Source organism: Schistocerca gregaria, chromosome 9, assembly GCF_023897955.1.
Source record: "Schistocerca gregaria isolate iqSchGreg1 chromosome 9, iqSchGreg1.2, whole genome shotgun sequence".
Taxonomy (NCBI): Eukaryota; Metazoa; Arthropoda; class Insecta; order Orthoptera; family Acrididae; genus Schistocerca; species Schistocerca gregaria.
In genome coordinates this window covers 98,653,497-98,671,491 of record NC_064928.1, presented here as the reverse complement: position 1 = coordinate 98,671,491, position 17,995 = coordinate 98,653,497, and the positions used below count along the sequence as shown (strand labels likewise).

The 17,995-nt window shown below is 38.9% G+C and overlaps 1 protein-coding gene across 6 annotated transcripts in view; it reads right to left on the bottom strand.

Annotated features, from left to right (window-relative positions):
* The window catches only part of LOC126292242 (actin-histidine N-methyltransferase), a 518,712-nt gene that overhangs the window by 133,902 nt on the left and 366,815 nt on the right, over positions 1 to 17,995 (bottom strand). For 2 of the 6 annotated variants that reach the window (XM_049986132.1, XM_049986133.1), the window contains exon 10: positions 17,120 to 17,268. The exons of the other annotated variants lie outside the window; for them this stretch is intronic. In XM_049986132.1, the coding sequence (XP_049842089.1) occupies positions 17,120 to 17,268 (149 nt within the window). The remainder of the gene's footprint in view (positions 1 to 17,119; positions 17,269 to 17,995) is intronic. 6 annotated transcript variants of the gene reach the window in all.

Genomic DNA, 17,995 nt, shown 5'->3' with positions numbered 1-17,995 from the left:
TTTTCATACCAAAAATACTAATGCTCTCAAAAAAAAAAAAAAAAAAAAAAAAAAAAAAAAAAAAAAAAAAAAAAAGGGGGGGGGGGGGTCAAGCCATTCTCAAGTGATAATCTTGTACAGTTTATTTTAATTTCCGACTTTTCCTCCAGATCTTCCAAAAATTATCTTCATACAAAGCTTGTCCTGAAAAAAAAGTAAAAATTATGAACATAACAAAGACAAAAATCAACCAAAGCTGTCCAATCCATTCTTAACTACTGATATTTCATATATATGGCAATTAATGTTAATTTCAGACTTTTCTGTTGGATTTTCCAAAAATTTTCTTCTATGCAAACCTTGTCCTGACAAAAATGAACACAACAGAAATTCATCCAAATCAGTTGAGCCGTTCTCTGGTACTTTCATACATGCAGCAACTGATTTTTATTTAAATAGATTTCTTTCTGTCACATGTATTGATCATTATTTTATATCATTTAAAGAAATTTAATGACCTGCAGAAGGCAAAGTTCATCATCTCATTTAATATGCAACATTACAAAATTATAGAAATCAAAGCTTTATGAAAGTACAGAGCTCTATAAACACCAAGCAAAATTGAGTGTGCAAGGGCACACTCCAACCTCATGGGATGGGTCATCGCCAATCTGAACATGTTTGATACTGCCCGGATGGCAAAAGCTAGGCTGTTGCTCTGCTCAGGATGTCACGTAACAAAAACATGAGGTACTGCAGTTAGATAAGACATTTTCATATCACATTAAAGTTCTTTTCAAGACAAAACAAATATGTCCATGCTGAATCTTTTAGTGTAATTATTTCAGCAGAAACAGAGTAACAAAGACTTCTCATATCACAAATTTAGACAAAAGTTGGACTTTTATTGCATTTATTCAACTACACTGACAAATGCCTCAAAAGAAAGCTAATTCAGTGCATTACACTGAATTTATATAATTACAATGAATTTATATGATAAAGTAAGTGTGGTGTGTCTATGTACATCACCAAAACTACATAAATGAATTTCACAGTCCCATGGGGGTTATAAGGTGTGATAATCCTCCACCCCCCCCCCCCCCCCCCTCTCTCTCTCTCTCCATGAAGGTAGTTTTGTTTTGCAACTGCATCTGTTAGTTATGAAGATATGAGAGTCAAAAGAGGACATCCCAGCAATGGATTTCTGTGGGAAGACAGTGAAGCAGCTTGGCATCGAGTGCCTAAGTGGCTGAGACTGTCCAGAATGTTTGAGAATGTTGTAGAATTTTCCACAATGTTATCGAACCTTCCCGAAGATTCGAGAATGTTCTAAATTTCCAAGATAATCCAGAATTAATGGGAGGTGCATTACTTACACATTCTGGACATTTTCAGCAAATGGGTCCAGTTACTCAAAAATTAACTCCAGCAGATGATATCAATGTGCGTTTGAAAAAATCATTTCTTTGTATCTAGTGAGGAAAGTACAATTAAGAGTAAATATGAGAGCTTAAGTTTCCAATGATGAAGAAGCAGAATACTTGGACAAAATACTCATAAATTAGTAAAGGCACTCACCAACTGATTGTGTAACTGGCCAAACTGAACTTAGAATGATTTATGTAACAACATCACAAGCTCAAATGAATAAATAGATGAGCTTTCTCTGAATGTTGTTCTGAGACAGACATTTTGTCAGTAAGAAATGCAGTAGAGGACAATATTATTTTAAATATTCAAAACAAGAAATGGTCATGAACACACAGCAAAACTAATATTAGGATAGGTAAAGCAAAAATAGCATTTATACTGAGGGTTCTGCTCATATCGATCGAACTGCCATTTAAATGCAAAAGACTGCAATTTCCAGTAAGATTACCATTTACACAAAACAAAAAAAGTTTTGCATCACCCCGGTTCCCAGAACTCTTGAAGATAGACACTGACTGTGGACACTGTTCACATACACAGTCCCTTTGACTATTCAGAGATGTCACTCATAATCATCAGTATTCTGCTATATCAGCAGGTCCTTCGCCTCTCCATTTTCTGCGATCAATTGCTTCCTTCTTAAGGCTACCGTATGTTGTACCATCCACCACATCATCCAGTATCTGAAATCTCTTCCTCACTCCCTTTTCCCTTCTACATAACCTTCAAAAACTGTTTTTATCAACCTGTCATTCTTTCTTAATATATGCCCAATCCAATTTCTTTTTCTTATTTTTATTACATCTAGTAACTGTCTCTTCTCTCCTACTCTTTTCAGTACCTCTTCATTTTTTACTCTGTACATGCAACTTATTCTTTCCATCCTCCGTCATGTCCACATCTCAAAAGCCTCCAGCCTTTCTTTGTCTTTCTTCCTCAAAGTCCATGTTTCAGCACCATATAGAAAAACACTCCATAGAAGACATTTTATGCGTCTCTTCCCGAGTTCTATGTCCAGACCACTGCAGAAAATTCTGCTTTTCGTATAAAATGCCTCTTTTCCATTGCTATCCTCATTTTAATTTCTGTGGTGCACTTCCAGTCGGTGTCTATCTTGCTTCCAAGATACTTAAAATTTTGCACCTGTTCTAGTACTTCTGCATTCAGCATAATTTTTATTTCCTTATGTCATCATAGTGCCAATACTTTTGTTTTCTTTGTGTTGATTTTCATTCCTTAATTTTTTCCATTAGCTTCAATGATGTCCACCAATTTCTGCCATTCTGTTTCCCCTGTGGCTAGAAGGAACATGTCATCAGCCAACCTCAAATACCCTACTCTTCTTCCTCCAATTTCTACTCCTTTGTCATATAATGAGCACTGGTCAAGCATATTTTCCAAGTAGAGGTTGAAAAGAGTAGGTGATAGACAGCATCCATGCCTTACTCCCTTTCCTAATCCAATCCAGTTTGTACTTTCTCCTCTGATTTTAACTGAGGCTTTTTGATTAAGATATAATGAGTTTACAAGTCTTCTGGTTTTCCAGTACACCTCTTTTCCCTCATTATAGTCACTAGCTTGTCCCAAATCACATTAACAAATGCCTTTTCTAGATCGATGAAGCACATGTACAGGTCTCTTCCTTTTTCAATAAACCTTTCTCCCCTAGATTCGTAGAAGCCCTATTGCATCTCTGGTGCCCGTATTCCTTCTAAAGCCAAACTGCTCCTTGCCAAGATTCTTCTCCATTACTTTTTCAAGTCTTTTATTAATTATTCTTAACATCTCTTTGGCTGCATGCGAAATGAGACTGATTGTCCCATGCTCACTGCATTTCTTGGTTCCTTGTTTTTTCCATAATGGAATCGTTACTGTTGTCAGAAAGTCCTCAGGCCATTCACTACTGCCATATATTTTATTACATAACCTCAATATTTCTCTTATTCCATCTTGATTCAAGCTTTTTAATATTTCTCCCGGTATGGTATCTCTACCTACTGCTTTGCCATTTTTCATTGCAGCTATGGCAGACTTTACTTCTTCCATTATGATGGTTGGTCCTTTCTTGTCATCACTTACAATGTTGCGTGATTCAAGTTCCAGAGTTTCTGGTTTGCGATTTGTGTCTTATAGCTCTTTTAGATATTCATCCCACCTTTGGAGGACATCGTCACGATCTTTGTACACTACCTCTTCATCACTAAATCTGTCCGAAAATATAAACAAAAACGCATGAGCAGCGGTGGCCCAACAGGCGATCAGTTCCAGTCATTCCACCAGGAAGGAGGTACACGGCTTGTGTTGTCTGTAGTTTAACCATGTCTAGATGGTCAAATCCCACGGTTCGATCGTGCCCGCATTGTTACTTTGTGCCAGGAAGGGCTCTCAACAAGGAAAGTGTCCAGGCATCTTGGAGTGAACCAAAGCGATGTTGTTTGAATATGGAGGAGATACAGAGAGACAGGAACTGTCGATGACATGCCTTAGTCAGTGGATGACCGCTACCTACAGATTATGGCTCAGAGGAACCATGACAGCAACACCACCATGTTGAAAAGTGCTTTTCTTGGAGCCACAGGACGTTGTCTTATGACTCAAGCTGTGCAACTTCACTCCCGACATCTATGGCAAGGTCCATCTTTGCAACCAAGACACCTTGCAGCACAGATGGGCTCCACAACATGCTGAATGGACTGCTCAGGGTTGCATCACATTCTCTACACCAATGAGTGTTGCCTCGGAGATGTGTGTGAAGGCAACCCCATCAGGCTGAACGCCTTAGATAAACTGTCCAGAAAGTGCAGCATGGTGGAGGTTCCCTGCTATTTTGGGGTGGCATTATGTGGGGCTGAAATACGCCACTGGTTGTCATGGAAGGTGCTGTAATGGCTGTACAATATGTGAATGCCACACTCCAGCTGATAGTGCAACCCTATCAGCAGCATATTGGCGAGGCATTTGTCTTCATGGATGACAATTCGCACACCATTGTGCACATCTTGTGAATGACTTCCTTCAGGATAACGACCTCACTCGGCTAGAGTAGCCAGCATGTCCTTCAAACATGAAATCTATCGAACATGCCTGGGATAGACTGAAACGGATTGTCAATGGTCGACGTGACCCACCAACCATTCTAAGGGATCTACACCGAATCGCCATTGAGGAGTGGTACAATCTGGACCAATAGTGCCGTGATGAACTTGTGGATAGAATGCCACAACGAATACAGACATGCATCAATGCCAAGAGGATCGGTGTGTACAGCAATCTGGACCACCCCCTCTGAAGGTCTTGCTGTATGGTGGTACAACATGCAATGTGTGGTTTTCATGAGCATTAAAAAGGGCGGAAATGATGTTTATGTTGATCTCTATTCCAATTTTCTGTGCAGTTCCAGAATTCTCAGAACCGCAGTGATGCAAAACGTTTTTTGATGTGTGTAGTACCAATAAAAATAAGGCACAAGGACGAACATGAAGATGTATTAATTTGAAATAATCATGCTTTTCTCGTGGTCAGTTATATGTAGCTTTCTCTAGAGACAGGAAACCCAAAGAATTTATCTACTTACCAAATAACAAGATGAAATACGTAGTTCATAAGAATGGCAGAATAAGTATGAATTAATTATTAATTAATTATGTATGAAATACAGTGAAAACAAAGCAAAGTTTTCTTTCACTAAATTAAATATAGCAGTATTGAGAATACAATGATTCAGTACAGCTTTCTAATTTATGTTCTTAGAGGTTGATTCTCACACAAATGTTTGTGACAAATTGTGTCATTTGTTCCCCTGTTGTATACTACAGTGGTCGTGTAGTGGTAGCTATTGTGTTTTTCAAGATATGAATGTTTTAAATGGTTGCTACTGCACTGTGTTGGTCACCAGGACATCTTATGTGTCTTTTGCATTAACACGTATTTTAAAAGAAAAGTTCAAGATTTATCTATGTTGTCAAGCTCTATGAATATTTTTTAATGTGAACTCATGCTTGCAAATGTAAAATATTTATGTTCTCGATTTTGGAATGTTTTAGGAAGCTTCTGAATTTCTTGAATGTTCTCAGATGTTTTGGAATGTTCCCGATGTGCCAAAACGAAGTGATTGGCAGTGTATTGTGTGTTATAAACTGCAAAAACTGTGTCTCACTATGATTTAGTGTCACTTTATTTTCTACAAGCCATGGACTTATGCCATGAACTGCACAATTTGAAACTGAGTCAGTGTTGCAGACAACATCATCTATTACCAAGCTAGTGTCATCAGCAAACAGAAATATTTTAAAGTTACCTATAATACTAGAGGGCATATCAATTACATAAATAAGGAACAGGAGTGGCCCCAACACTGATTCCTGGGGTACCTCCCACATGACTGTACCCCACTGAGACCCCACATCACAGCATTTCTCAACACTGTGAATAATGACCTTTTGCTGTCTGTTGCTAAAGTAAGAGGTGAACCAATTGTGACCTCCTCTCCATATTCCATAAAGGCCCAACTTCCAGAGCAATATTTTGTGATCAACACAATCAAATGCCTTAGTTAAATCAAAAAATATGCCTAGCACTTGAAACCTTTTGTGTAACCCATCCACTACCTCACAGAGAAAAGAAAATACAGCATTTTCAGTTGTTAAATGACTTCTAAAGCTGAACAGTACATTTGATAGCAAATCTTACATACACAGCCTTTTCAATAACTTTTGCAAACACTGATGGCATAGAAATAGTTCCAAAATTGTCTACATTGTCCTTTTTTCTCTTTTTATAAAGCAGCTTTACTACTGAGTAATTTAATCATTCAGTAAGCTGACAATTCTCAAAGGAAAAATTAAAAATTATGGCTAGATACAGGGCTAACATGTGCTGCACAGTACTTTAATGTATTGCTAGGCATACCATCGCATCCATGAGAGTCCTTAGTCTTTAGTGATTAAATTACTGATTCAATCTTCCCCTTGTCTGTATCACAGAGAAGAATTTCAGACATCAATCTCGGAAAAGCATTTTCCAAGAAAGTTACATTCCCTGTAGAAACTAAATTTTTATTTAATTCACTAGCAATGCTCAGAAAATGATTATTAAATACTGTACATGTATCTGTTTTATCAGTAACAGAAATATTTTTACTGACTTTAAACCGTCTACCTCGTGCTGCTGGCCAGCACTTGCTTCACAACAAAAATGCAGACTTTATTGTGGGACATCGTGGAATATTCCTGTTTTAGCCCCTATAGTTTTATGAAGTTCTGATAAGTGGCAGCACTATACATAGCCTTCAAAATGGCATCTGTAATGGAGATGCTTTCAAGCAGAAAGCTGTCACCGAGTTTCTTTTGGCAGCAAACCAGATCATCATATATATTCATAGGTAATGTCTACCGAGACCGTGCAGTGAACAAAAACACAGTGAATCATTGGGCAAGGCATCTGTCATCACAGCAAGAAAGTCACATAAAGCTGTCCAGTTTCACGTGTGTCAGTTGGCTGCACACAGGTGTGACTTTTGCAGTGTTGGAGTGTGTGAACATTTTCATTTGAGATGATTGATGGATCACAATCAAATACCTCGTTGTACAACTGGATGTGTCTGTTGGTAGTGCCCACACTCATTCACCAATTGGGGTACGCAAAAGACTGTTCTTCCTCACCCACCTTACAGCCTGGATCTTCTAACTTCTGATTTACATCTGTTTGACCCAACAAAGAATGCAGTATGTGGGAAGTAGTACATAGATGATGGGGAGGTTATTGACGCAGCAAGACATTGGCTCCAACATTGACCAGTAGAGTGGTACCATGAGAGCATCAGGCCTGCCCAGTAAGGTGCCATAAGGCTGCCACATTGAATGGAGGTTAGGTTGCAAAATAGGGTTCTGCAGCCTAAAGAGTCGGGAATAATATGGTGTACTGGAATCCCACATCAAACCAAACTGTTTTAAGAAAAAAAAGTGCTGCCTTACTTATTGAACAACATTTGTTTAAAAGATGATCAGCTGAGCATCATAGTAACTAACACTATCCTTACAATATAACCACTTTATACAGTCAGTATACAGAGCAGACACGATCTAAATTATTGCTGAAGCATTTGGGCCTCATGCCATACACGACTGAAGTTCACATCATGTAAGAAGGTGGCCCAATTTTCAGCCATTCTGCGCATCCCTCTCTACTAGCCACTGGCAGCCAATAATATTCATTCTCTTTCTGGGTGGCTAGCAGAGAGTTACAGCTAGAGAGCAAGAATTTCGCTCCTGCTTGTTGCACTGTTGCCATACTTGATAACAACTGAATTATTCATTCAACTGTCAATATTTGTGTTTCCTTTGCTTTCTTGTAGCAGTATAGCTGTGAATTTGAAAAAAAGTCAGGTGACAGCAATGTGAAGTACTTCACAAGCAGGCGAGGCAGATTATTTACCATATTTGTAACTTTTTCAAACGTGAATTTCAGAGCAGGTCCCTTACTGTTGACATTTGTAAACACAAGAACGGACTGTAGAACCATGTGATGTCAGCAAGAAAGCTGTACAAAGAATTGTAAACGAAAGTGTCAGAGCTCTATGAACTGTAGAAACAGTTGGTTTTGTATCACCTGGAAAGCATCGAAATCGCAAGGAACTCTTAACTCAAATAGATGGTTTTAACAATGATGTTTTAAAGTGCTCCATGTGAATGACGAATGCCCAACATCACAAAAATGTGTTACAGTTATGCAGCTTTGTCCTTGTAAATAATTTTAAAAGACATTGGTTCCAGATACGTTAAGAAGAGTGTTTTTAGTTAAAAGAAGTGACACAGGTGCAGCACGATCTATATCCCACAAAGATTCATGATACAAGAGAAGGAGGTAGTTCAGCAATGTATTACCTTGAAACATGGATCAATTGGAATCATTCGAAGAAGATCTGCTGGCAAAATGAGTGATAGTATTGGCAGTTTTAAAGTTGTCACAGGAATAAGTTCTCAGATATTTATTCTGCATGCTGACTGTTCTTCTGGTTTTGTTTCTGAGAATAAAGTTGTATTTACATGTAAGAAAAACTGCAGTGATTACCATTCGGAAATGAACACTGTTATTTTCGTGACGTGATTCATAATTCTTGCCATACCTTACTCCGAAGTAGGTCATGGCCAATTATAATTCAACTGTTATAGAGAAAACACCAAGTACACACACCAGAAAAGTGGATATTTTTCCCAAGTTTAAAAATAAAAATATTAAGCACCGTATAAACCACACTCATGCCAATCTCCTGCAGCTCATTAATTTATAGAAGTCACGTGACAGAATGTACAAACTTCACTTCCTTGCATATGAATGACGTGACATAGTTATGAGTTTACCCCTGTGTTATAGTCAGTGTAGTCCCACAGAATTAATTTGAGCAAAAGGTTTTAAGGCTATGTGTAAGGGAAAAAGTAACACATTCAAGATAACATACAGGAAATCACTTGTGCATGAGACAACAGACAATGAGGCAATAGACAACATTCCACCTGTAGTGTGAGCACTGTCCATGCAGCATGCTGAAAAGCTTCAGAAAGAAGAATCTGACAGGGAAGTGATGACGGATATAAGCCTTGAACCTATCATTATAAATTTACAATCAGATTGTTCAGAAACAGACTCAAATAGAAGTGATGATGGTATTATGACACAGACTTTGGACAAAGTAATAATATTTCTTAATTTTGAAGCCACATGATTTAAAACAAGTGTTTGTCAACATATCAGTTCCATACATAATAATGAGAACTTCCCAGCCTTTTTGACTAGGACTTTGTATCCTTTTAGTTATGCACACTATAACATTCAAAAATTTTTCCCAAGGAGAAGTTAAGCTTCTCCCATCATGTTATATGCTTTAATAACATGCTGAATATATTCATCAGAAGTCCAATATTTCCACACGTAAACCTCTGTCATTTTCAAGGCACGAACTGGATAAGGTGCTAAAATGATAGTAACTGTTATTTGAAATACTGGTGGTTTTAGATGTTATCGGTAAGCATCCTCTGGAGTTACTCACAGATGATTGTTAATTGTTTGCTCATTCAATTGATTATAAATGTGGTCTCCCTCACTGTAATATCAAAATTGTTAGTTTACACTCATAATGTCCATTAACAGTGAAAAGTGTGACAACTTACTGACAATTTTTATGATCATCTTTTACATTAGTCTTTTCTACCACTAATTCTTTTTTACAGGGAGCATTCACACTTAACTATAGTCATCCACATTCAACCCCCCCTCCCCCCCCCTACACACACACCTTACACATTTTTAAAAATTGTATTGAGTAGAAGCAGTTGTCAAGCAAATATAATGATTTCGATTGGTGCTTGAAGTTAATTTTGTTGTGAATTAAATTTTTACTTATAATGCAGTTCAAATCACAATAAATGTAAATTATTGCAATAATCAATTATTATTGAATTTAATTGATGAAAGGAGAAAATATAAAACTGCAGTAAATGAAGCAGGCAAAATGGAATACAAACGTCTCAAAAATGATATCGACAGGAAGTGCAAAATGGCTAAGCAGGGATGGCTAGAGGACAAATGTAAGGATGTAGAGGCTTATCTCACTAGGGGTAGGATAGATACTGCCTACAGGAAAATTAAAAGAGACCTTTGGAGAAAGGAGAGCCACTTGAATATCAAGAGCTTTGATGGAAACCCAGTTCTACGCAAAGAAGGGAAAGAAGAAAGGAGGAAGGAGTATATAAAGGGCCCATACAAGGGCGATGTACTTGAGGACAATATTATGCAAATGGAAGAGGAGGTAGATGAAGATGAAATGGGATATATGATATTGCGTGAAGAGTTTGACAGAGCACTGAAAGACCAGAGTCGAAACAAGGCCCCGGGAGTAGACAACATTCCATTAGAACTACTGACAACCTTGGGAGAGCCGGTCCTGACAAAACTCTACCATCTGGTGAGCAAGACATATGAGACAGGCGAAATACCCTCAGACTTCAAGAATAATATAATAATCCCAATCCCAAAGAAAGCAGGTGTTGACAGATGTGAAAATTACCGAACTATCAGTTTAATAAGTCACAGCTGCAAAATGCTGACGCGCATTCTTTACAGACGAATGGAAAAAGTGATAGAAGCCGACCTCGGGGAAGATCAGTTTGGATTCCGTACAAATGTTGGAACACGTGAGGTAATACTGACTCTATGACTTATCTCAGAAGAAAGATTAAGGAAGGGCAAACCTACATTTCTAGCATGTGTAGACTTAGAGAAAGCTGTTGACAATGTTGACTCGAATACTCTCTTTCAAATTCTAAAGGTGGCAGCGGTAAAATACAGAGAGTGAAAGGCTATTTACAATTTGTACAGAAATCGGATGGCACTATCCCTGATGTTATTCAATCTGTATATTGAGCAAGCAATAAAGGAAACAAAAGAAAAATTCGGAGTAGGTATTAAAATCCATGGAGAAGAAATAAAAACTTTGAGGTTTGCCGATGACATTGTAATTCTGTCAGAGACAGCAAAGGACTTAGAAGAGCAGTTGAACGGAATGGACAGTGTCTTCAAAGGAGGGAATAAGATAAACATCAATAAAAGCAAAACGAGGATAATGGAAAGTACTCGAATTAAGTCGCATGATGCTGAGGGAATTAGATTAGGAAATGAGACACTTAAAGTAGTAATTTGGTATTTGGGGAGCAAAATAACTGATGATGGTCGAAGTAGAGAGGATATAAAATGTAGACTGGCAATGGCAAGGAAAACGTTTCTTAAGAAGAGAAATTTGTTAACACTGAGTATTGATTGAGTGTCAGGAAGTCATTTCTGAAAGTATTTGTGTGGAGTGTAGCCATGTATAGAAGTGAAACGTGGACGATAAATAGCTTAGACAAGAAGAAAATAGAAGCTTTCGAAATGTGGTGCTACGGAAGAATGCTGAAGATTAGATGGGTAGATCACATAACTAATGAGGAGGTACTGAATAGAATAGGGGAGGAGTTTGTGGCAAAACTTGTCAAGAAGAAGGGACCGGTTAGTAGGACATGTTGTGAGGCATCGAGGGATCACCAATTTAGTATTGGAGGGCAGCGTGGAGGGTAAAAATCGTAGAGGAAGACCAAGAGATGAATACACTAAGCAGATTCAGAAGGATGTAGGTTGCAGTAGGTACTGGGAGATGAAGAAGCTTGCACAGGATAGAGTAGTATGGAGAGTTGCATCAAACCAGTCTCAGGACTGAAGACAACAACAACAACAACAACAACAACAACAACAACAACAACAACAACAACATTGCAAGCAGTTTCAATGACCTAATTGTTAGACAATTATCATTTTGAGAAAAATTGTGCTTCATGTCTTCACAAAGCTGTGGCAGCTGTTCTCACCTCCAGACATCACACAGAGTAAATCTGTGGAGCAGTGGATGCAACATCATCAAAAAGTGAATTAATATTTCTCTCAAGACGATTGATTGAAAGTGGTTTTAACATTTATTATTCCCCTCATAGATTTGAACGTGTAATTCAATGTACTGTACACAAATGAGCCTGACTGTTGTCCATAGCAACTCAGTTGAGCAATGTGGATTTTGTTTACCTGCTCTCTGCTGCTGTGCATGCGCAGTTCCCATCCCCCCACGCTTCCTTTTTGCTCTGCCTCTATGTGTGGAAGCACCTTGCTAGGTGGTGCGGGCTATAACAGGGGATATTGAACACAAACAGAGAAGGGTGACATCAGTCATCACAGGTTTGTTTGAGTCACAGGACAGTGTCACAGAAAACCTGAGTCAGCAGACGCTCTTAGAGATAGACACTGCAATGTGGCAGACCAACAGAGACTATACTGAAATGACTGACACCATACTCAGCAAACCAACTCCTCCACATTATCCAGAATGAGATTTTCACTCTGCAGCGGAGTGTGCGCTGTTATGAAACTTCCTGGCAGATTAAAACTGTGTGCTAGACTGAATCTCGAACTCGGGACCTTTGCCTTCTGTGGGCAAGTGCTCTACCAAATTAGCTACCCAAGCACGACTCATGGCCCGTCCTCACAGGTTTACTTCTGCCAGTACCTCATCTCCTACCTTCCAAACTTTACAGAAGCTCTCCTGCGAACCATGCAGAACTAGCACTCCTGTAAGAAAGGATATTGTGTAAACATGGCTTAACCACAGCCTAGGGTATGTTTTCAGAATGAAATTTTCACTCTGCAGCGGAGTGTGCGCTGATATGAGTTTGAGTCCCAGTCCGGCGTACAGTTTTAATGTGCCAGGAAATTTCCTCCACATTATGCTTTTAAAAATTTAATAACACTGTACCAACAGCCATTACTTTGATATTATTTTATTAGACAACCAGTTCTGACATTCCAATCAAATAATCTTCAGTCTGTCACATGAGTAACACAAAGTACCACTTGTGCATCCATAAGCCACGGCACTAATATTCTTATCTGGTTCCGCAGATATCCGAACTTCATGGCCGTGTGTGCTCTTTGTCCAAGACTGATTTCTGTGGAAGGTTGCCTGTTGACTGTCCATAGCTGTGTAGTGAGGTGATCCTACACCCCTGGCAGAATTTCCACAGCTGTGCAGGCTGAGAGAATTCTTATAGAAAGGAGACAGGAACACTGTGGTTAGGAGAACTTGCATACATTTAATTCTTAAACTATCTTTAAATCCAGTCAGTCTCTGAGGCCACTCTGTGTCTGTGCTCTCAGCAGGGGTATATCTCACAATGGTGCTCTGCCTATGAGTGAATCACCTTCTCTGTACGACCATAGGTGACGGTCACTATGGACCATGGAAAGTGGACAAGATAGTTACTCATCTGATTCTATTAGATTAGATTAGATTAGATTAATACTTGTTCCATAGATCATGAATATGACACTTCATAATGATGTGGAACGTGTCAGGTTAATGAAAGATGTCTGTACACGATATTACATTACACAAAATATTGCATGACACTAATGTTAAAGTTAGTTTTTTTTTCCCTCCCTTAATTTATATCTAAAAATTCAGCCAATGAGTAGAAGGAGTTGTCATCTAGAAATTCTTTTAATTTATTTTTAAATGTTGGTTGACTATCTGTCAGGCATTTGATACTGTTTGGTAGGTGACCAAAGACTTTTGTGGCAGCATAATTTACCCCTTTCTGTGCCAAAGTCAGATTTAACCCTGCATAGTGAAGATCGTCCTTTCTCCTGGTGTTATAGCTATGCACACTGCTATTACTTTTGAACTGGGTTGGATTATTAACAACAAATATCATAAGTGAATATATATACTGTGAGGTTACTGTGAGGATCCCTAGATCCTTAAATAGATGTCTGCAGGATGACCATGGGTGGGCTCAAGCAATTATTCTGATTACACATTTTTGAGCAATGAATACTTTTCTACTCAACGATGAATTACCACAGAATACGATGCCATACGAAAGCAGTGAATGAAAGTAGGCATAGTAAGCTAATTTACTGAGATTCTTATCACCAAAATTTGCAATAACCCTAATAGCACACGTAGCTGAACTCAGACGTTCCAGCAGACCATCAATGTGTTGCTTCCAGTTTAACCTCTCATCAATGGACACACCTAAAAATTTTGAAAATTCTACCTTAGCTACAGACTTCTGTTCAAAGTCCATATTTATTACTGGAGTTGTGCCATTTACTGTACGGAACTGTATATACTGTGTTTTATCAAAATTTAAAGAGAGTCCGTTTGCTGAGAACCACTTAATAATTTTGTGAAAAACATCATTTACAATTACATCACTCAGTTCTTGGTTTTTGGATGTTATTACTATACTTGTATCATCAGCAAAAAGAACTAACTTTGCATCTTCACCAGTATGGAATGGTAAGTCGTTAATGTATATCAAATAGACATAATGCAGCCAGTAAACTAACACTGATCTCACTTAATGGCAAGTAACTGTCTGCAAGGGGTAGTCATAAAGTTTTAATTATCTCTTTGGGGGGGGGGGGGGGGAGGAGGGGGGAAGTCAGTAGTGAAAGTGAGGAAAGGTGATGGGTGTTTGCCTTCTCTACGTATCCCCCCTTCAATGTGACATTTCTAATGATAGACAACTTGGCAGAAACCTTGTTGTAAGAGGCTGCAGTTTGGCTGTTTATGAATATTGCCTCTCAAAAATGAGTTTGTCTTCATACCTACACAATGCCTTCTGTGCAATGGTTTCTTCATCCAAGTAAAGAGGACATAGTCATTGGCCACTCTGTACTGTGTTAGGAGGATACATGAGGAGGGAGAAAATTTAATAACCTAAAGAAGCAACATGAGCCACTGTGTCCTGTGCGATATCGGCTAGGTCATTGCTGTGGAACAAATACACACCGCTGGACAACTTACCGCAATGATAGCTCCTTTACCCTCCTCAGGATATTTCTCCAATACACTCCTGTGATGATTTGCCCATTATGAGCATAATATGCTATCACCACAATGTGGCAGTCCCAAAAAACAGCATCGCCTGGCTGACAATGACTGGGTCTTCGCCTTTTTTTAGTGGTAGTGAGTTCATATGTTTCCAATGATTGCTTTGCTCCTTACTGTCGGATTGATAGTGACCCACCCAACATTCATCCATAGTTAGGTGGCTATACAAGTCACCTGGATGGATTGGTCTGACACAGATGCAACGTTTCTGCTGCGTCAGTTCGGTGGGCTTTTGAATGGGTGTGAGCCCTCTCAAAACCGAGCAGATGGGGACTAATGTCGTATTGAAAATCATGTGCATGATGTGGAAAATTGATTAAAAACTGATTTTCCACCATTACCTCAATTGTGAGACACTATTCTTTGAGCACTATGGCCACGACTACTCTTATGACTGGTGGTTCTTCTCAGAGAGACAATCTGTCATTTTCTTCTGTCATTCTGGTCACATGGAAGCATCTCCATTAACTAATTGGTGTTCCATATGATAATGAATTGTTGCACACTTCCACCAACTCACTAGGGACAGTTGCAGTGCTGTTCCTCACCAAATGCTAAAACAAATTTACTACACAACACTTCAATTTGCGAATGAGCTGAGCAATTTTTTTTCAGTTCCTAGTAGCATGCTAGAGTATTGTGGTACATGGATTTCAATGTGTACCAGGGCTGCAGCAAGTTCCTGCAAACGAATGTAAAATTAATTATGTAAGTTTATTTTTTCAAGGTGGTAATTAAAATGTCATCTTTACCTTTCATACGTTATCTCTCTTTCCATTTTTTGCAAACTGATTTTACTAATTAGTATTCTAATCTGTCACTCAAAGACATATTCCTCATGTAACTAAGCACAGCACCAATGTTGGTGTGATAACTTTGTTAGTCTACTTGATATTTCATCATTCACTTACGAGTTTTATTCTCCAACAGTTTAAACACTGATATTACCTTAAACAGTTGGCCACAGAAGTGTATATCGACACTGACTGCAGCAGTGTTTCTTCTGACAAGGGAACCTCCCCATCGCACCCCCCTCAGATTTAGTTATAAGTTGGCACAGTGGATAGGCCTTGAGTAACTGAACACAGATCAATCGAGAAAACAGGAAGAAGTTGTGTGGAACTATGAAAAAAATAAGCAAAATATACAAACTGAGTAGTCCATGTGCAAGATAGGCAACATCATGGGTGGTGTGAGCTCAGGTGTGCCGTGGTCCCGTGGTTAGCATGAGCAGCTGTGGAACTAAAGGTCCTTGGTTCAAGTCTTCCGTCAAGTGAAAAGTTTACTTTCTTTATTTTCGCAAAGTTATGATATGTCCGTTCGTTCATTGACGTCTCTGTTCACTGTAATAAGTTTAGTGTCTGTGTTTTGCAACCACACAGCAAAACGGTGCAATTAGTAGACGAAAGGACATGCCTCTTCAATTGGAACTGAAAACATCTGATCGCAAGGTCATAGGTCAACTGATTCCTCCACAGGAAAACACGTCTGATATATTCTATATGACACTGGTGACGGCATGTGCGTCACATGACAGGAATATGTTGTCGACCCACCTAACTTGTACACTTGGCGAATGGGTAAAAAGTTTCTTCTACCTTGTCCGATTTAGGTTTCCTTTCGGATGTGATAATCACTCCCAAAAAAGAAAACATAAGAGTTTGTCACATAAACTGCAACAAATGAATGCAACAGTTTCACAGTCGCACAGTTTTCCCTGTGCTCTATTAAACCATATGTTTTTAACGTTTTCTTATTTTTCGTGTAGACCGTCAAATCCTGCATATGTCCAAGCAAATCTTAACACGTCCAGGAATTTTGGAGAGCAAAGTTGATATGTGTGAGTGCCTGACCTTTGATAATTGCCTGAAAATAAAAAAATTAAACTTTTCACTTGACAGAAGACTTGAACCGAGGACCTCTCGTTCTGCAGCTGTTCACGCTAACCACAGGACCACAGTGCTCCTGAGCTCACACCATCCTTGATGTTACCTATCTTGCAGATGGACTACTCAGTTTGTATAATTTGCTTATTTTTTTCATAGTTCCACACAACTTCTTCCTGTTTTTTTGATTGATCTGTGTTCAGTTTTTCAAGGCCTATCCACTGCGCCAACTTATAACTAAATCTGAGGGGGAGGGGGGGGGGGGGTTGCTGCGATGGGGAAATTCCCTTGTGAGGTACAGTGGCTGTATGTTGCCTTGCACATTGTAACTACCCTTTGTACTTACTTTCAGTGTTGTCGGGTACGCAGAAAGGAGCAGCTGTATGCGGGTGTACAGGAAGTTCCAGGTTCGAGACTCCAGTTCTGTCTCAAGTGCACAATCATCGTAAACCAGGTCACAGACTTTCTCACTCTCCATCCAGTGCTGCAGCTGATCTGTGAAAATTTTATTCCATTTGTAAATTTATTTATCCTGACAATAATAGAGCCATACAGCCCTCTACTGCAGATATTTTATATTGAAGTCATCATGACACACACATCTTATAAGAGGTCTTACATCCTAAACGGAGTCTAGTTCTTCCTAACAGTGGAGGGTAGGACAGAGGTCTGAATATATCCTACAAATAGCTGAGGACATTGGGTGTAAATGCTGTTACTCTGAAATGAAGAGACTGGTACAGGAGAAAAAGCCATGGAGGGTTGCATCAAACCTGTTTGAAGATATATACAGGGTGTTTGATTACTAAAGGCACAAATGAAGTGGGTAAGTAGAGGACAATGAAACAAGCAAAGAATCCTAATAAACATAAATGAGGAAACTAATATTTTTCTCTATACAATGTAAGCACAAGTGCAGTCATGCAAATTTTACAATACTCCTGCTGCATGGGGTAGCTGGGCTGCTGTTTCTTAACACATTTTTCAAAATCATAGCTTTGTAACTGTGAATGCAATAAATTTGCATGACATTTCGTTTGATTGAACACACTTTGCAGACAAGTGTTGGATGAAATTTCTTCTCAGTAGGTTGTACCTTATCAGAAAAAATGTCTCCAATAACTCTGCTTGGACAATGAGAAAGCAAATAATGCTAATAAATGTGGTGACAGTACTCTTGACTCCAGAGAATGCCGCACCACAATCGATAGACTGTGCTCGA